This window comes from Ctenopharyngodon idella, chromosome 1, assembly GCF_019924925.1.
Source record: "Ctenopharyngodon idella isolate HZGC_01 chromosome 1, HZGC01, whole genome shotgun sequence".
Classification (NCBI taxonomy): domain Eukaryota; kingdom Metazoa; phylum Chordata; class Actinopteri; order Cypriniformes; family Xenocyprididae; genus Ctenopharyngodon; species Ctenopharyngodon idella.
In genome coordinates, this window is record NC_067220.1 from 44,410,070 (window position 1) to 44,430,965 (window position 20,896).

General features: G+C 39.4%; 2 protein-coding genes and 1 long non-coding RNA gene across 3 annotated transcripts in view; 2 read left to right on the forward strand and 1 right to left on the reverse strand.

Moving 5' to 3' along the window:
- LOC127515784 (B-cell receptor CD22-like) overlaps positions 1-20,896 on the forward strand; it is a 224,895-nt gene that overhangs the window by 196,023 nt on the left and 7,976 nt on the right. The gene's annotated exons all lie outside the window — the stretch shown is intronic.
- Positions 1,563-19,996, forward strand: LOC127515947 (uncharacterized). Its single transcript, XR_007930892.1, has 3 exons — positions 1,563-3,660; positions 10,958-11,138; positions 18,742-19,996. It is a non-coding gene; the product is annotated as an uncharacterized LOC127515947 (long non-coding RNA).
- On the reverse strand, positions 8,650-12,758 carry LOC127515801 (uncharacterized). Its single transcript, XM_051899866.1, has 3 exons — positions 12,689-12,758; positions 10,274-11,326; positions 8,650-9,527 (listed from the first exon to the last, which is right to left on the reverse strand). Exons 1-3 carry the CDS (start codon positions 12,708-12,710, stop codon positions 8,665-8,667), a joined length of 1,938 nt encoding a protein of 645 aa, XP_051755826.1. The 5' UTR covers positions 12,711-12,758; the 3' UTR covers positions 8,650-8,664.

Below are 20,896 nucleotides of genomic sequence, written 5' to 3' on the forward strand. Positions count from 1 at the left end.
TGGTATGGGGAAAGCTTACATGAAAAGAAAATTTAAGCATTTTAGAAACGTGTTAATTGACTGCATTTTGTGTGAAAACGACATGAATTGTGTTAATGGTATGGCCACAACAGACGGATGTTGTGCTAAATGTGTTTAGAGTTTTGAAAATGTGACTACAGGTTGGACAAATGTATGTTAGTAATTGAAAAAAACTGTAACAATGTTTCTGAGTTATCATTTTGCACTCAGTTAAGTTGTATTTACTTAAATTATCAAGCCTGATCAATTGCAAGATATTGTCACAAATATAGAGGGATTATATCAGCCCAATTAAAAGTTTCACAAGGTGTTTATGATCTAAGTGTTAGCAGCAAAGTTGGCTTCTGTACAGCAATAGTACTACAATAATAGGGCTATATTTCTGTCACAAGTCAAACCGAACTTTTATTTTGATGGGTTGCTGTGAAGATCTTGAAGTTTCTGTGTGTGAATATGATATTATAATAGTTTTTCTTAAATTAAACGGCGAAATGCTCATGAAGTGACTCTCGAAGCAGCTCTAGAGATGAAGTTTATGTGTTCATGTCATCATATAGTCAGATGGCAGACGCTGGAAAAAAACACAGCGAGCGTTGTGCTGCATCAGTATCTGTAGTAAACATATTCGGGCATCTGCGCCATTCACGCAGAATATGCAGAAATCATAGTCTTTTTGCCGTTTAACATTCACAGACACTAGTCCCTATTGTGATTTGATATAAGTGTACCTGTAGGAAACCCCCCATCTGCCCAAAAATGAAATCTGACGGCCTGTGCGAAGGTTTAATGCGTGTATGCCTTTTCAGCGCCCCTGTGAAGTTCACTTAATTTCTAGAATTTAGTTTTAAATTTTACTTTAGCTGTTTGTTTAATCTGACTCCAAATTCAAATGATAATAACTCTTAGATGGTGGGGGGTTGTGCAAGGCGTTGTCCTATTCTATTTCTTTGAGATCTTCTCTCCAGATGAGTTTTTTTGCTTTATTGCAGGGTGCTCGTTCGCAGTTTTTGTCTTAGCAGTAAAATCAAGTCTTACATACCCACCTAGTTTTGATTTATTCATCTAAAATTTGACAAATTCCGTGACATTCCGCGTTACAGTAAATTCCGTTTTTATGAATGGATTCCGCGACAGACAGCAAATCATAAATTGACTTAAGTGCCTTCTGACTAGTGCCATGTTAATCTATATTCTATGTGACTCAGGACACGCCTCGGTCTCCTTCAGTGATTCTGCTTATTAGCATCAGGTGTCACTACTAATGGTCAATCATCACTCAGTCCTCACTTAATTATCTAATTAACTTTAACGCTTCTTCAGTGTTACTTTTAACACCCTGTAGTGTGGACTCATATGTACACTTTGGGGTGTTAATTTAACACTGGGGATTTTGCTGTGTAGGTGCAGGGTGTTACAGATAGCAACATTGTGTTGGCCCAGATCCGGCCCACATCTGGCACATGTGGAATGATGATCTGGCCCACATGCTGCGTGGAATGACGGCCCTTGGTTGGCCCACTCCTGTTTGCCAGATCGGAGCCACGAGCAGGCCACAGCAATGCCACGTGTCATCTGAGAGCAAAAACAAAACAAAAAAAAATTAACCAGAGCTGGACCTTATCTGAGCCAGAATCACAGAAGGAACGAAAACAGAAAAAGAGACAAACAGAAATACAAGAACTACAACTGATTGACCAGATTGACTTTATTTCTGTCAGGCATCTACAAAAGTTTTTAAGCACAAACCATTACAACACTTTCAGAACCTTATTGTGTTGTTGTTCATTTCCTATCAAATACGTTAAGTACAACATTAACAGGTAAATGAAAAATAAAGAATATTAAATACATATATAATGTGTGTGTGTACAGTTAAACAGGAAAAATTACGCCTGTAATTGCAAAATGAAGGTTTATAATAGACCCCTCCTCACTAAGATAAAAGTTTTTGTCGTTTTCTCGCTCAGAGTTGTTCTCAGATTGGTCCTGAATCGCTCTTAAGCTAAGACTCCTACGTAGAAATTGAAGCTAAATTAGGAGCTTTCTGAGAGGATTCTTAGAAGCTTTACGAAAGCGGGCCCAGATCACTTTAAACAAACTTTTTATTTATGTATTTTTATTTATTCAAACGTTCACTGATGCTTCAGAAGTTCTCACCCCCCAGCTCTTAATGCATCGTGTTTCCTTCTGAAGCATCAGTGAATGTTTCAACCTTTTTTAATAGTTGTGTTTGAGTCCCTCAGTTGTCCTCAGTGTGAAAAGGTGGATCTCAAAATCATTCAGTCACTGTTGTAAAGGGTTCAAATATGCAAAAGATGGTGGAAAACTGAAGAATTTTTGGGACCTGGAGATTTTTTTCTGAAGAACAGAGCTCAGTTTAACTGCTCAGAATAAACAAGAGACTCATGAACAACCATCACAAAACAAAAAAACAGTTGTAGATCATCCAGGTAACCACACACAGTATTAAGAATCAATGGTTCACAAACTTTTGAACTGGGTCATTTTAATAAATTCAGCTATTTTTTTTTTTTTTTTTGTCTTGTGAATTATATGTAAACATCTTTTATGTAAAATATCTTACTTAGGACAGTACTAAATAAAAAAAATAACATGCATTTTGTATGGTCTCTCTTATTTTATTAAAATTTTGCACATTTTCACAGATTCTGCAAGTGGTTCACATACTTTTTCTTGCAACTGTATAACATAACAAAGCCCTGTTTACTGAAATCACGTGACTTTGGCAGTTTGATACGCGCTCCGAACCACTGATTTGAAACAAAAGATTCGTAAAGCTTCTTAAAGCAGTGTTTTGAAACCGCCCATCACTAGATTTTGTTTAATAAAGTCGTTATTTTGTTTTTTTGGTGCACAAAAAGTATTCTCGTCACTTCATAACATTAAGGTTGAACCACTGTAGTCACATGAACTATTTTAAATATGTCTTTAGTAGCTTTCTGGGCATTTGAAAGTGTTATCTTGCTGTCAATGGAGGCCTCACTGAGCCATCAGATTTTATCAAAAATATCTTAATTTGTGTTCTGAAGATGAACGAAGGTCTTACGGGTGTGGAACAACATGAGGGTGAGTGATTAATGACAGAATTTTCATTTTTGGGTGAACTAACCCTTTAAATTAATCGTTCATCTGAACAGTGCACATGCATTTTAGACACTCATGTTGTGTTCTGCACTCCATCTATGAAATAAATGCACATCCTTGAATGACCACCTTGTTTTGATATCCTTTAGGGTGGATCAAACAATAGAAAGTCATAAAACTTTAAAATGCACTCACAAATGTCAACTGTCAGCTGTCTGTCACACAGCCGCTAGCCATGTAACGACGCTCGGCTGCCACGTCTGGGATTGGGATACTTTTACACTTGTGCTGTGATTACGCTACTTTTGGGATGGTTTTGTTGCGCAGACCTGGCAACCTTCCACTCCAAAGCCCCACCCCTTTCATGCACTCCGAAGTGCGCAGCCCCTGAATTGGGACACAGCTAAGGAGTATCTCCGGTGCTGGAATAATAAAGATAGAGGTGAAAGTCTGTCAAGGGAGATGTCGAAATGACTCTGTGAACATTCCTGAAATACACTGGATATTTTTCAGGCTCCTGTTTCTCAAAATCATGTGAGTTTGCAGAAACCAACATTTTTTTCAAATATTTCTGTCAGGACAAGTCATTTCTTTGTATAGCATGTTTCACAATCAATGTTCTTTCAAAGCAGATTTACAGAAAATCATGTCTTAAAGTAAAACAAGTCAAAATGAAACCGATGTTTAGTATAGTCTATACAATGCTAGTGCATGGTGATCAAAACTTTGACACTTCAAATAGTACATATCACTGCAGAAATGGACAGAACAACAACATGGAACAACAACAACCCACATCAGAGTCCTGGATACCCCAGCTATAGCACTGCCAAGGGCACATCCTCTGTGACTTGCAAAAACATATTTAGTGGCATTACTCCTGAAGCCAGTATATCTGTGCTAGGGAAAAATCCCCAAGCTTCTATGCTTTATAGCAAAGGAAGTTAAGTACAACCTTCCTCCTTCCCTCCCTTCTGGGACAGGTCACAGTCCAAAGCCTCAAGAGCAGAGAATACAGATGGCCTTTTATTCTCAAGTCATGGACTGTCATCCACCAATGAATATTGGCGTGCGGTTACATGTGCTTCATACATGTAGCATAAAACGTGCACTTCGAAAGGGAACTTTACCAAAAATCTTCCAAAAACTGATAGTTCTCTCATTTTAGACTGATGGATAAAATGCAAAACTTATCATTCAGCTGAACAGTGTGCATGCATTTTAGACATTATGGGCCCTATCATACACCCAGTGCAATGCGACGCCATGCGTGGCACAAGTGTTTTTTGCTAGTTTCAGCCCGTCGCGGTTATCATTTTCATGTCAAGCGCCACGTTGTTTAAATAGCAAATGCACTCGCGCCCGTCTGTTCGCCCACAGGCATACTGGTTTGAAAACGAGATGTGTTGAGGTGCATTGTTGGTGTGTTGCTATTTTGAGGCAACTAAAAACGACTGCGCCATTGACCAACAAAAATCTGGTCTAAAGTCAATGGTGAAATATATATATATATATATATATATATATATATATATATATACACACTGTATATATGAAAATTAAATGGTGAAATATTACCTCTACATGAAGGTCAGTAAAAGGTGTCTCTAGATTCCTGATAACAACAAACACTCTTACAACTGATTTTATACAACTTATATTAAATTATACATTTTCTAAAACAAATCACAAAGTTATCTCTTGTTTAACAAAACTGATGTAATATAATTCCAGTCTTCACCTACACCCACATGCTGCTCCATCAACTCCTGACAGTCCCCATAGGTTACCTCTGGCCACTTCTTCATATCATCTACCCATGTTAACAATGACAATATGAGACCATGTGATCGTCGTATAAAGTTTTCTCTGCGCTCCCAATTTAAAACATTTACGGCATTAACGTTATTTGTCATTTTGCTAAAGTTATAGCTAGCTATAGACAATCTTCTAACTACTGAACTAGCTACCGGATATGCCGCGTCAGTTTAGCGGAAGTCGGATGACAAAATGCGGAAGAGCGAAGTATTAAAAGTGGGCAGGGTGGAATAAGGTGAATATTGCACGTTTTCATGGGGTTGCGTGGTAGGCTAAAGTTGTAGGCGTTTAGTGTCAGTAGAAATATTTTTAAAATTCATTAAAAAAAATCATAAAATCAAACTGTTTACTGCAAACTCCACCTGATTCTTGTTCTACATGTTCCCAAGTACCACTGTGGTGATTTTCATGTTGTTTTACTGTTTTATTCTTTAATAATTATATGCCAAAGTCTTGACCGATACCGTTTACCTTGCTATACAGACACATTTAAAAAAAAATCATAAAAATATGAAATCAAATTGTTTTCTGCAAACTCCACCAGATTCTTGTTCTACATCTCAAGTATTACTACAGTGATTTTCATGTTGTTTTACAGTTTCATTGTATAGTACTATTTACCTCGCTATACAGACATGATATCTGACATCTGTAAGGAAAAGACATTACATTAAATATATAAGTCAATATGGCCCCAAAAATGTATAGAGGAATTTTAAATATATATATATATATATACACATTTTTTAATGTACAAATTATATATCATTTATTTTTCATTTACTTCTCATCTATATGTTTTTGATGTGTTTTGTGGGATATAAATACCTTTTTTTTCTTACCAATTTACAGCAAAATTCCTCAATTGAACTGTTCTTCTCGGCCGGATTTTTCTACATATGAATGGTGTAAAAGCCTTGGAATTGCTCGTCGCCCTCGTTATATTCATCGGTTGCTGGTTGATTCAAGACTCCTCCATCTTCAATACCTGTGATATGCTCACATAGAACGAAGCGTTACCATAACTACAAGCATTCTCGTTGCAATAACGTTTCTCGTACTCTCACACCTCTGGCTAGAGATGTAACATACTCCCAGTGCTGTGAAACTCATACACCCATTAGACAACTTATGGGTGTACTCAAATCGCAACTTGTTTAATTAATAATTTCGAAAAGGTCGTAAAGTTTCAAAATTATGCATACACTGTTTACATTTTCAAAACAATGCTCGTCTACTGACCACGATACAGCCATTTCTTTTTCAAGTTGCGTGATGTTTAAAGCAAGTCGTTTTGCGAACAAATGATACTGCGGTGGCTGTTACTGACTATTTAAATCTAGCGGGATTGGTGTTTCGTGTTTCAAATCCAATGACGCTAGCAGTGATGATTTTCTCTGAGCAATCAGTGATCTGCAGTGTTTACACGTCAAATTTAGTATCGGTATAGAACCTCAACCGAGGTGGTACTATTTAAGCGAGCCGTACGAAGCCGTCCCATGCAGTGGAAAAGCACCATAAATGATTCATGTAGTCCCAACACAAATGGTTTAGGTTAACTTAACATTTTACAAGTTTAATTTAATTTAACATAATACACTTGAGTGTAAATGACAATTAAGTGAAAAACTAAAGATTTGTGTTAGTTCAGCTTATTTTATTTAGATAAACTGAGCAAACAGCTAAAATCATTTACTGGTACAATGACAATAAAGTATCTTAGCTCTCAAGACAAAATAAACATTTACCCATTAAATATAGATATGCACAATACATTACATAAAAAAAATCTCAAAGTATTTTGCACACTGTATAAAAAGTGTTATAGTGCATGTAATTGAATGTCCATCAACATTTAAAAACACAAATAGTCCTCAATTCTTGATAGTTATAACGAGATATGGAGAAAATAAAAGGGCTGTGGGTGAGTGGGAGGTCTAAGGGCAGCTACAGCTTTGGCAAAGACGCTGTGCTTTAACCTATTTCTACTGGACTTAACAGCCCTGTACCTCTTCCCAGACAGTAAAGAGACAAACATTGTGTATCCTGGATGGGTGGGATCCATAATGATGCTGCTAGCCTTTGTGTGTAACTGACTAGCATACACAGTAACTTGGGAGTTCAGTGCCTATGAACCGCTGTGCTGTTTTAACTACATGAAAAAGTTCTTTACGTTATTCCCCAATGCAGCTAGCATACCAAACATCAATCCCATAGGCACATATGCTCTCTATGTTACAAGTGTTACATTCAAGCAATTTTAAAGCATGAAGAGAGTTTTTCACAGAAAAAAAAAAAAAAAAGAAAAATTTTAAATATGTCATTTTGGTGCAAGAAATACAAATTTTCAGGAATATAATTATTGACTACAGGAAGATATTAAGTGTTTTAGCTTTTAGTAATGGATGTTGTAGCCTTTAAAATTATCAGTAAGCTAGTGTGCTCCAAAACAATGACAAAATTTGCAATTAGAAGATATAAGCATTCAAAACTTACGGTCTCTCACTTCCGCCAATATGGATCATTGATTTTGATGACATCACGCTGCACTTGCTTCTCCTCAAATATTCTGTCCAATCAAATGCTCTCTAGAATCTAAAGTGTCCCGTCCCCTACATTATCAGCTGTGACTGAAATCGGTCACTTGTTCACACATTTACTATTTTCTACATTGTGAATGGCACATAGTGCACTATATCCAGAGGTGAAGTCCTGCCATATGTTTATTCCAACCACTGAAGCGGTGTTAAAGTTAATGAGATAATTAAGTGATAAATTGAGTGATGATTGACCATTATTGAAGATACTGATGTTAACAAGCAGAATCACCAAAGGAGAAAATCACATTTTTAAGTCACCACCATGGAGATCATGGTTTGCTTTAGTTGAGCTCCCAAGTACCACTGGAGATCAGCTTTTACAATATAATCTGAAGTATTTCTCAAAAGCTGTTCTGAATAAAAACATTTAAAAAAAAAAAAAAAAAAAAAAAACTTTCTTTTAGGCACACACAGACATCAAGAATCAGCGTATGAATCTCAACAACGATGACAAGCAACATATTCTGATAAACAGATCAACTCTGAACATTAGAAAAACAAGCTACTAAAAAGTCACATAAAAACAGCAAAAAAATAAATAGTGAGAATAAAGGAAATTACTAAGACAATTCATCTTATAATTTATTCATGCAGCAATGCATGATGGGAGCCTTGGATGAATTTTGATTGGTGGCTCCTAGAATGCACTGCAACATGCTTTATTATTCTCACCACTGTTGAGATTCACAGGCTGATTCTTGATGTCTGTGTGTGCCTAAAAGAAAGATTTTTATTCTTTTTTCCCAGAACAACTTTTAAGAAATTCTTTGGATTATATTGAAAAAGCTGATCTTCTGCTGTAGAATCACAGTGCTGCTGTAATCAATAATATAAATCTAACTCAGAGATTGGGCTCTAAATGAGTTCAGTGATTCAGGACAAATGCATTTAATTTCTGCATTTAATTTTTACTAATTCTTCTTCTTTTTTTTTTTGTTAGAATCAATTCAGTTTTGAGTTGGAAATCAAGCTTCTTATCACTGTATGTAAACTATTGTGCAATAAAATTACCCCATAGCACCATAGATTTATATGCTTTCAAACTTATGCAAGTATCTTCCTAACAATACTGTACATATGACCCCACCCACCACCCCCTCCCTGCAAGAGTGACCTAGTTTCATGATTCCTCCTCATTTTCTAAACTGAAATTCTGATCCTGATCTATGGAACTTCTCCTCTTTTCCTTGATGTTTTTAACTTGATGTGCAATAGCTTTAGCAGCACCCGTTCCTCCTGTTAGAGCTGCTCCTCCTGCCATTAAAACCGCAGGCAGTGCGACTCCTCCAGTGGCAGCAACCAGTACTGCACCTCCAGCTACTGCTGCTCCTACACCTGCCACACTCGCTCCCATTAAAGCTGCATCCTGAACCTTCTTCATCATTATCTTTCTCTGAGCTTCCTTGAACATCTCATGTGTGTAATGCTTTCCACCATTCTTCATCACCATGCTCTTTATATTCTTTAACAGTTCCTTGACTTGTGCTGGATCCTCATCAGTGTTATTAAAAACATGATACCTGTTTCCACACTGACTGACTAGCTCATTGATCTGCTTGTTTTTTCTCAGAAACTCTTGTATAGATATATCTAACTGATCTCCTCTAGTGAAGAGAATGATGGTGTAACGAGCAGCATCTTCGCCAAAGTTCTTCTGGATCCATTTCACTGTGTATTTCTCCTCTTCTGTGAATCTCACATCCAGTCTGATGACCAGCAGAAATGCATGAGGACCAGGAGCAGACTTGCAGAGACATCTCACTATTTCCTCCTTCAGTTGCTCTTTACTGATTGATGTATCAAACAGTCCTGGAGTGTCGATCACTTTTATATAATGACAATCCACTACCCTCTGATGTTTCTTGCATTTCCTAGTCACAGATTCAGAAGATAATTCTTCAACAAACAGCTTTTCTCCCAGGATGGTGTTTCCTGATGCGCTCTTTCCAGCTCCAGTTTTACCCACCAGAACAATCCTAAACTCTTATATGATTAAAAAATATAAAAGGACATATAAATATGTACTAAAGATTTATGCATTTGCATTATAGACTCTAGACTTTCTCTATATAATGAGAAAACTTTATGCAAATTGCAATAACAGCACAGGACCTCTATTTCTTGAATTATAAACATAGACATTAATTTGATTATCAGCCTTAAAATGACTGGCTATGATATTCTTATTTGTGCGCTTCTGACTTTTTTTTTTCCATCCAATTTGCATAATAGAATGTGCCTATCTTTTTATCACCACCTATAGATCATTGCTTTTGTTTTCCATATTGTGCTGGTGTCCAAATCATTTAATAACATTAGTCCAAGTAGATGTGACTGGAAAAAAAGTGGCAAATTTAAATGTCAAAGTATACAAGGGCCCATATTCATCAAAACAAATTTTTACCTAAAAATGATCAATACATTTTTTTAAAAAAGTAACTAAAAGGAAACCATTCCCTAAACATCAACTCTATGAATCTGGAAAATAGCAATATCTGGAATTAAAAGGAAACATGTAAACTAAAGTAAATCAGACATTTCTGCTCTCAAGTTTTATATCTCTGTGCATAATGGACTCCAGATTTCCATTTAATTTTCACTTTTACATCATCTTTTACAATGAATTTATATTCATTTAAAAGTGATGTAATTTATGTATCAACAGTTGCATAATTGTAGCATAACTCACCATTGTCTTTAGTGTTGAGAGTTTTGTGTAAAGTTCTTACCGTCTTTTGATAGTATCTGGTATGTCTTCTTATTTCTCATTCCCCAGCTTTTTTCTGGTGTCTTTACATGTTTGTCTCTAATTCCTTCATTAGAGAATTCCTCAAATCTGTATAATGATTGATTATCCACATTTTCATACATGTGATATAATTCAAAACTCTCCTTTTGTTCTTTAGTCACAGTGTGTGTTTTTCTCTCCTCCATTGCACTTTCCATTTCAAAAGTTTCTGACTTTATTTCTGCTTGTTCTTGTCTTTCCTCTTTCTCTTGTTTTTTTCCCCTGTATGTATTTTCTTTTCTTTCCTTTACTTGCTCGATCACAGCATGTGTTGTTCTTTCTTCCTTTACACTATGGATTGTAAAAGTCTCGTATGCTGTTGTAGCCTGCTTTTGTTTAATTTCTTGCTCTTTTCTTTTATATGTCTTTTTTTCCTCTTGTTTTTTCTTTATTCTTATGCTCTTTGTGCGAGACACTGAGTAAATCTCATTATTGTAAAGCTGGTGATTATTCTGTTTGATGAATTCATCTATCTTCTCTAAAAGCTCTGAGATGTGAGTTTGATTCATCTCATTTTTACTGTTGATTGCATGATAATTATCTCTGAAGTGACTGACCAACTCTTGAAATTTTGTACAAAGCATAAAGAGCATCCATTCTTTCCTTGACATTTGTTCTCTTCCAGTAAACAGAACCAGAGTGAACTTAAACACTTGAGCTCCAAAATTCTCCTGAATTTGCTCCACAACATTCCTCTCATCCTCTATGAAGTCTTCCAGGTTGATGATGAGCAGGAACATGTGAGGACCAGGATCAGAGAGATACAGACTCTTCATCATCTGCTTCTTCATCTCTTCATCAGTCAGGTGAGTGTTGAAGAATCCTGGAGTGTCGATGATGGAGATGTTTCTGTCTTCTGCTCTTCCTCTCTGTTTCTCACTCTCTCTGGTTCTGCTCTCTTTAAACACCTCTCGACCCAGTATTGCATTTCCTATTGAACTCTTTCCGGCTCCAGAGACTCCCAGCAGCACAATCCTCAGATCCTGTGAATCACCTGTCAAACAATTCAAGTTTGAGTTGTTGTTTATTTGTATGATTCAGATTTTCTTTTTTTTTAACCCCACTTATTATTATAAACCCAACTTCCTGCGAATTACGCAGACGGTGAGCATGGCAGGATAAAAATAACGACATAGCTCTGCTCTTCTGGTGCCTTCATGTGCTATCAGAAATTTCATAATTCCCACTTCTGAAGTCATAATTACCAGCTTGTCATATTCAAGTGGGTGACTTCAAAGGATGTTTATGTACAATTTTGAACTAGAAAACTCGTATTAATGATAATTCTGAGGGTAGCATCAGTGAAAACAGACAGTGACAATGGTAGCTTTAGCAACATTAGCTGTACAGAGTGCCAACAATCTCTTTCAGAAAGGCAGTTTGGAAGGACTCAAAAACATATGACGTGTGATATTTACTTACTTATCTGAAGTTTGCGCAAAAACTGCGTTGGTATTGACCCATCTTTCAGAACCAACCTTTTTTTTTTGAAAATCTAGCATTGAAAAGACCCTCATTAATAAAGCAATCAGGCGCAAAATGATTGGTGCAAACGTGTAAGACTCTAGCGATTTTCTTCGGGACATTCCTTCAAAAATTTAATTTAACCACAATGTCCTCATTGACTCAGATGGCAGTAGTCTATGGAGACTCTATGTGCATTGGTATATCCCAAAACACAACATTTGTAATGCCTCTTTGGCACAGACATTGTACAGCTCCAGCTGCTACAGCGAGGAAACAGAAATGGTGGACTCTGTGCTTCTCACTCAGAGCTGTGTCTATGTTAATGGAGTAGATCATCATCACTGTGGGCATGGCATTGTAGGAAGAAATCTGAATCAGCACAAATTTAGTTGCAGCTAGTGATCCAACAGCTAACCTTTGACCATCATAATATTACTCAGCTCTCAGTTAACTTTTAACTTATATAATATAGATAATTTGAATGACACGCAATAAAGTAATCCTTGGATCAGAAGTTAACAACTCTTCCTGTAAGGCCACATTCCAAATACCTGAATCACCTCATCAAGGTCTTCAGGATTAAGGAAAATCAGAGACATTGTGTTTTAAAAAAAATCTCAAGGAGCAGCTTAAACCCCTGTCTTAGATCAAAATTGTCAGTCTGCTGCTCTGAAAGAGATGTGCACTCTGTCACGTCTCATTTTTATAACAACCGAATTGAATTTTATTCATGACAATGATTCTGTTAAAACTAATGTATGATGAAACATGTAAATTCTTAATGCATAGCTTTTAATCAGAAGCTTGATTTGACCACTGTGTCAAAATGAAGATTACATTCAGTATTGTATTAAACAAGCTAGGAGTATCATAAATGAATTAAACTGACCTTCCCGTGCTGATGCCATCATGTCTCTTCTTGTTTGTTGTCATTCAGAGTCTCTCTCTTTGTCTGCCCGTATGATCTGAAGAAGAGAAAATAGAAGTGTCTATTCTGAACTTTGCCCCTTTGAATATTATATCAGTGCTGCTCATTGGCTGCACTGCAGTAAAAAAAATAAATAAAAAAAAATAATAATAATAATTTTACAGAAAATAACTGATTTTTTTTTTTTCAGGTTGTTTTATTTTAAGTTGTAGTCAAAACTCTGCAAAATGATTTCTAACAACTCAATGACAATAATGACATTATTGATGATGATACATGATAATGATCTTCATATAGTGGCCTGATTCACTGGTCTCATCCAGAGTCTAAGCTCTCCCCATTCAACAATTTAATCTCACAGTGATCTCACAATGAGCTCCCAGGATACTCATTATGTGGTCACAATGTGAGGTCAGCTTTTGATTGTCACCACTGTTTAGATTCATTAGCTGATTCTTGATGCCTATTTGTGTCTAAATGACATAGTAGATCAAAATGTTTGTGTCTTATCAAGCATTTAAAATTCTTCATAAATGATTGATACTGTTGGATCTACTCCTACTCCTCAAACCTACTAAACCTGCTCCTCACAAAGACAACATAATGATTTAGGTGATTATGTTATCATCAATAACAAACCAACATAACCTGAATGCATTCTCCTTTTGCTTTTTTTGCCACAACAAATGTGTCTTACAAACAAAGTTACAACAACCAGAGAAAATATAATGTTAAAAAGTCAAGGGTCAAGAGCCCACCATGATGGTGACATCAAACGAAACAATAAAACATCTAAACCTCTGTTAATTCTCAATAATGACTGCTGTAGACATCTGACAGAAATAAAGTCAGTCTGGTTAGTAATAAGTAAAGCTGGTAATGCTGTTTGTGGAGTTGTTTAATCCTCCTCTGCTGAGATCTTGAGAAATTTAATGTCTTCTTTTATTTCAGTTGATTTCATCTAAGCCTGTGGCTGGAAGTCAGTTGTATTTTGGAGAACGTTCTTATAACAAAAATCGTACTCGGTTAATTACGTAACCTCAGTTCCCTGAGATACAGGAACGAGTACTGCGTATGAGGTAAAATTCCTTTTTTCTCCAATTACTGAAGCCTTTTTCAATAACGCAGTGTAACTGCACGGCCATTGGTTCTAACTGGGAAATTTTTTGAACCAATGACGGCGTGGCAGAGCTGCACGAGCCTATGGTGATGCAGCGCTCCAAAGCCCGCCAAAATGGGCGGGGCGTCTGGCTATATAAGCGAGCATTTCGCCATAGGATTTCAGGTCAATCGACTGAAGCGACGACACTGAGTCGTACAGCTCCATGGCATGGCAGCAAACGCAGTACTCGTTCCCGTATCTCAGGGAACTGAGGTTACGTATGCTCGATGTATGTCCTCAATGCGATAACGGGGCAGAGTAAATCCAGCTCACGCTCATCCCCTGAGGGAGGTAGCACTGAGAGGGTAATTACCTGTGCTCTGAACAGAGTCGAAAGCACCTTAGGAACGTAGCCATGCCTGGGTTTCAGGACAACCTTTGAGTCATTAAGCCCAAATTCGAGGCAAGGAGGACTCATGGAGAGGGCCTGCAGGTTGTCTACGCTTGCCCGATGCTAGAGCCAATAGCAGAGCGGTCTTAAGCGATAGGGACCGAAGGTCAGCTGACCGCAGCGGTTCGAAGGGAGGGCCTTTGAGTGCTCTGAGGACCGTGGAGAGGTCCCAGGTGGGTACTGTGAGAGGGCAAGGGGGATTTAGCCTCCTAGAACCTCTTAAGAAACGCACAACTAAGTTGTTTCTCCCCACCGACTGGCCAGCAACAGGGGCATGAAACAGTGCTATGGCTGTCACATATACTTTGAGCATGGAAGGCGTGAGACCCTTGTCCAGACACTCTTGGAGAAATGACAATATCGAAGATATGTCACACTCAACCGGATCTTCGTTTCGAGCCGTACACCAGTCAACAAAGTCCGACCATTTTTGGGCATAGAGGCATCTAGTAGACGGGGCTCTGGCCTGGGAAATGGTATTTAGCACGTCCTCGGGGTGCAGGGCCCACAGCTCTGGCTGGGGGTGCCAAATCGTCCTGTTCACCTGAGCCTGAAAAGCCTGAACAGCTCTGAGGACCAATGCTAGTTCCTCCAGAGTGGGGCCACCAGGAGAACTTTGTGTTTGTCTTCCCTGATTCGTCTGATGACCAAAGATCCATCAGGACCAATAGGAAGGTTTGGAGGGACTGACAAACTACTAGCATCTCTAGGCAGTTGATGTGCAGCTGGCTCTCCTCGCTCGACCATGAGCTGAAGGCTGGTCTGCCCTTGCACAGAGCGCCCCAACCCATGTTGGACGCATCTGACAAGACCACCATCCTTCTGGATGCCGCCCCTAGGGAAACCCCATGGCTGAACCACTGAAGGTCCTTCCAAGGGTTCAGAGCTGTTAAACAGGCCTGATTTACCCTGACATGGAAGCGGCCATGCCGGTGGGACACGAAGGTTTAGCCAGTACTGTAGAGGCCGCATTCGTAGGAGGCCGAGCTGCAGGACTGGGGAGGTGGAAGCCATCAGCCCTAGCATCCTCTGGAAACACTTCAGATGAAGACGGGCTCTGATCCTGACTGAAGCCATGAGCTGTTTAATGGCCAGAGTGTGCTCCGGTGAGACTGTCGTCTTCTGAGTCGAAAACAGCTCCCAGGAACGAAATTCATTGGCTGGGGAGCAGTGATCTCTTGGCGAAATTGACCCTGAGTCCCAGGCACTCCAAGTGGCTGAGGAGCACAGATCTGTGGTGTGCTAGCTCGTCCTAAAACTGGGCCAATATGAGCCAGTCGTCCAGGTAATTCAAAACGTGGATTCCCAAAGAGCCGTGCCCATACACTTCGTAAAAGTGAGCGAAGCTAGAGACAGTCTGAAGGGAAGGACTGTATATTGGTAAGCCACTCCCTCGAATGCAAATCTCAAGAGTCGTCTGTGATGGGGGGCTATCTGGATGTGAAAGTATGCGTCTTTCAGATCCAGCGAGAAGAACCAGTCCTCGGGGCAAATCTGCGTGAGGATCTGTTTCAACGTCAACATCCTGAACTTCCGTCTCGTGAGGGAGCGGTTCAGGACTCTGAGGTTGAGGATGGGTCTGAGACCGCCATCTCTCTTGGGGACGAGGAAATACCGGCTGTAAAAACCTGATTCGCTCTCGGATGGAGGGACGACTTCTGTGGCTCCCTTTTCCAACAGAGCCATCACTTCGGTGCAGAGGACACGTGCGTCGTCCACATTCACCAAAGTGGGGACCACCCTGCTGAAGCACGGGGGTCTTTGGGTGAACTGCAGTAAGTAACCTTGATTTATTATCCCCAACACCCAGCTTGACACTCCGGGGATGGCCTGCCAGGCCTCTGCCCGTGTGGCAAGGGGTTGGATTAAGTCGGTTGACAGGTCGCTGAGTTGGGGTTTGTGAACCGTGGTGGGTGCAAGAGGAAATTTGCTCTTTTTGAAAATGTAGGGTTTTTTTTATTTTTCTTGTCATGGTTGGCGTGGGTGCAACAATTGTGGGCCCAGCATGCACAACATTTTGTCTCCAGCACCCAGAAGTGAACGGGGTGGTGGGAGATTTAAACGAGGCAGCTTTGGGGGTGGTCCGGCCGCAACAGGACATTTCCCCATCCTCTTCCTTCCTGATGGATCAGGAAGACTTCGGAGGCATTGGGTCCAGCGTAATCCTAGGCGGGGGTCCCTGACATCTCGGGAAGGGCGGGTACTTAGAGGAGTGAGATCGCTGATGTTGCTCCTTGGGGTGCGCTGTTTGGGTGGCAGAGGGCGCCAGTTTGCTCTGCTGCTGAGTCAGCGCAGGCTTGGGGCGACTCGGGGCAGCGGCAGAGCTGGAGCGCTTCGGCAAGAAGTGTCGCATGGCCTGGGACGACTTCTGTGCAGCGGTAAAGCGCTCAGTAAAACCCTCTACGGCGGGTCCAAAGAGACCGGCGAGGGAGACGGGGCGTCCAGGAAGGCCACCTTATCCGCTTCCTTTATCTCTGTCAAATTAAGCCAGAGATGGCGCTCCAACATGACCAGGCTGGCCATCGAGCGCCCGATGGCCAGAGGTGTAAAGTCCAGGGGTCAGAAAGTAAAAGTCCTGCCATATTTTTTATTCCACCCACTGAAGCAGTGTTAAAGTTAATGAGATAATTAAATGATAAATTGAGTGATGATTGACCATTATTGAAGACACCTGATGATAACAAGCAGAATCACCAAAGGAGAAAATCACAATTTTTAAGCCACCATCGTGGAGATGAGTGTTTTAGTTGGGCTCTTGACCCTTGACTTTTTAATATTAGATTTTGTTTGGGCTGTTGTTTGGATAGGAATGAGTTATAACAGCCAGACAAGCAAAGAAAAAAAAGATGATCAGGTGTTGTTGGTTATGTTTTCACATAATCATTATTTGTCCTGAATCACTGAACTCATTTAGAGCCCAATCTCTGAGTTAGATTTACATTATTGATTACAGCAGCACTGTGATTCTACAGCAGAAGATCAGCTTTTTCAATATAATCTGAAGGATTATAGTCGCCGCCCCCTCCTCCATTTCAGAAGCCGCCAATGACATGCTGTCATCAAGCGGCTCATCCTCTGAACCACCAAAGGAAACCATGTCGCTCGCTTCGCTTCAGGTGTGGGCGGGAGAAAAGGACGGGAGACAGCTCACTGTGTGGAGAGAGTGAGGCACGCGGGGGCTGAGCCGGCGTGAGCTCACTCATGTCCAAGCCCTGAGCCCCTTTGCCCCACTGTTTCTTCCTCGCAGGCTCCTGGGAGGAAGAGAACGGGAGGGCGTGGGGGGCAGGACCGATCTCTGAGAAGAAAGCGATCTGCGAACGCAGAGAGGCCCGACTCATGTTCTCACAGTGAGAACATGAAGTCCCGGTGAGCGCTGCCTCTGCGTGGGGCTTGCCCAGGCAGAAAACGCACTCACTGTGCCCATCGTCTTGTTGCAGGGGTGCCCTGCAAGTGCCACAGACGTGGCGCGACATTTGCAACGACGTCGCAGATGCCGTGAAAACGGCAAAGAAAACTGCTCTTTTTAAAGCGGTTAAAACCGCTGGAAAATGCTCTTTTTTACGTTCGCTGGATGGCGGCAGGGGAAGCGCTGAGAGACCGGAAGCGGCGAAGCGGGTGGTCGACGAGCCTCAGTTGGTCCACTGCGATGCCTCTTCAACGGCGAGAAGCGAGCTTGATCTGCGGCGAGCAGGCGAGAGAAGGTGAAGGCGTTCAGTCTCGTTGTCCAGCGAAGAGAAGCGTCGTCGCTGAAGGAGATAGATCTGAAATCCTAATGCGAAATGCTCGCTTATATAGCCAGACGCCCCGCCCATTTTGGCGAGCTTTTGTGCGCTGCATCGCAATAGGCTCACGCAGCTCCACCGTGCCGTCATTGGCTCAAAAAGTTTCCTAGTTTGAACCAATGGCCGTACAGTTACATTGCGTTATTGAAAAAGGCTTCAGTAATCTGAGAAAAAAGGAGTGAAGTATCAAAAGGGAACTGTTATTTGGGTGTGCAATGTGTAATGTGTAATGTGAGCTCACCATGTGACACCACTGTGACATCACAGTGATAGTGTTGAGAAACAGGAAGTAGAATGTCCCAAAGCAAACACTTACCTCCATAACAGTGACTTCAAACTTTATTATTTTCAATAAAACATCAACATCTAAACCTTTGTTAATTCTTAATAAGAAGCTTTGAATGAAATAAATAAAGTCAGACTGGATTGTAATAAGTAAAAGATGCTGAGATCTAGAGAGATCTGTTAATGTTTAATGTTCTGGTTCTGTTATCTGAGTTTTATGAGGTTACCATTGTGGTGAAGAGTAGAGCCTGTGCTTCAGTCAATGATGAGTTGAGAAACATTTATAAACATTTATTAGACTGTAAGTTACTGATGCAGTGATATAGTTGTATCAGCTCATGCATGTGTGCTTTTGCTAGCTAATTGTTAACCGCAAGAGGTTTATGTTTTACAGACAATGTTTTACAACAATAATCATGGAAATATCTGGTAAGTGTTTTTTTTTTTTTTTTTTGTAAAACATTTAAGGAAAATTAGGATATGAATTGGGATATTTTACCCAATTTTATTTTATTTTTTTTTTTATTTTTTTTTTAACAATCTTTAACCATTATTTTCATTAATGGTCAACATTTGGCACACTGTGCTGCCATGCATTTCACTTTTTTATGTTTATTTTTTATTTATTTATTTTTTTTACAGTGCAGATTTTACCTAAAAAAAAAAATATATTTTTTAAGAGAAGGCAGAGTATGGAGTGTCGCGACACGTAAGACTCATTTACTGCATTACCACCACTAAATGTGTAGTATTATTTTATAATAGGTACTATGTAATACTGAATGATAATGTATATTGTCTAAAGAAAATAATATCAATGTTTTCTTTCTTTGGCTTTCAACTTATAAGATTTGAATGACTATGACTGCCATGCACTATGATGCTTATATAATGCGTTTTTATGAATAAAGAGGAAATTAATAATTTAATTATAATTATTGCATTGTATTGTTGTTTAATGAAAAAATAATGTGTTCTCTATATGGCTTCCAGGTGTCACCAAAATAATTGCACTTGAATTGTAATGATTTATGACTGCTGTGAATGCCTAATAATGATAACATGTTTTAAAGAAAGAAGGTAAACGAAATATAAAGATTTTAATAAATAAATTCATTTGTTCTATGGCTTCCAGATTTCAACAGTTAAATTGCAGTTACATTTTTACTGACTATAGAGAACTGACAGTGAAACATTCACCCCTGATATCTTTTCCTGTAAATCAGGGCTTTCTGTTTGCTTTCGGTTTCACTTTAGCAAAAAAACAACAACAAAAAAACAAAAAAAAACTACAGAATTCAAAGTTCTTTTATACTGATTACATAAAGGGAACAGAAGGGAGAATTATAAGACGTGTGTTATGATTTTACGGTAGTGTGGCACATATGCAAGAATGCCAAATATAAATAAAAATAATGACAGACAACATTTGCTTGCTTGGCATTTCCCATTTCAACAAAAGGCAGGAGAAAACTTTCTTTGACAGTAATATAATAACAAGGTGAACAGGTTTCTGAAATGAAAACCAGGGACATTTCCTAGTTCAGTGCTCAAAATATCACTGAAATCTAACTTATGTTGAAAATGGAAACAATACATACATTTTTATGTTTTTGTTTTTAAAGGGGTTTTATAGTGCCACTTTTACAAACCCGATTCCAAAAAAGTTGGGACACTGTACAAATTGTGAATAAAAAAGGAATACAATGATGTGGAAGTTTCAAATTTCAATATTTTATTCAGAATACAACATAGATGACATATCAAATGTTTAAACTGAGAAAATGTAACATTTTAAGGGAAAAATAAGTTGATTTTAAAGTTCATGGCATCAACACATCTCAAAAAAGTTGGGGCAAGGCCATGTTTACCACTGTGTGGCATCCCTTCTTCTTTTTATAACAGTCTGCAAACGTCTGGGGACTGAGGAGACAAGTTGCTCAAGTTTAGGAATAGGAATGTTGTCCCATTCTTGTCTAATACAGGCTTCTAGTTGCTCAACTGTCTTAGGTCTTGTTTGTCACATCTTCCTCTTTATGATGCGCCAAATGTTTTCTATGGGTGAAAGATCTGGACTGCAGGCTGGCCATTTCAGTACCCGGATCCTTCTTCTACGCAGCCATGATGTTGTAGTTGATGCAGTATGTGGTCTGGCATTGTCATGTTGGAAAATGCAAGGTCTTCCCTGAAAGAGACGACGTCTGGATGGGAGCATATGTTGTTCTAGAACTTGGATATACCTTTCAGCATTGATGGTGCCTTTCCAGATGTGTAAGCTGCCCATGCCACACGCACTCATGCAACCCCCTACCATCAGAGATGCAGGCTTCTGAACTGAGTGCTGATAACAACTTGGGTTGTCCTTGTCCTCTTTAGTCCGGATGACATGGCGTCCCAGTTTTCCAAAAAGAACTTCAAATTTTGATTCGTCTGACCACAGAACAGTCTTCCACTTTGCCACAGTCCATTTTAAATGAGCCTTGGCCCAGAGAAAACGCCTGCGCTTCTGGATCATGTTTAGATATGGCTTCTTTTTTGACCTATAGAGT

Coding starts and splice junctions, on each gene's coding strand:
- LOC127515801 (XM_051899866.1), bottom strand. CDS start 12,710: ATGATGGCATCAGCACGGGAAG. Junction 11,327..12,688: donor GATGGCATCAGCACGGGAAG/GTCAGTTTAATT, acceptor ATTGTTTGACAG/GTGATTCACAGGATCTGAGG. Junction 9,528..10,273: donor CCAGATACTATCAAAAGACG/GTAAGAACTTTA, acceptor TAATCATATAAG/AGTTTAGGATTGTTCTGGTG.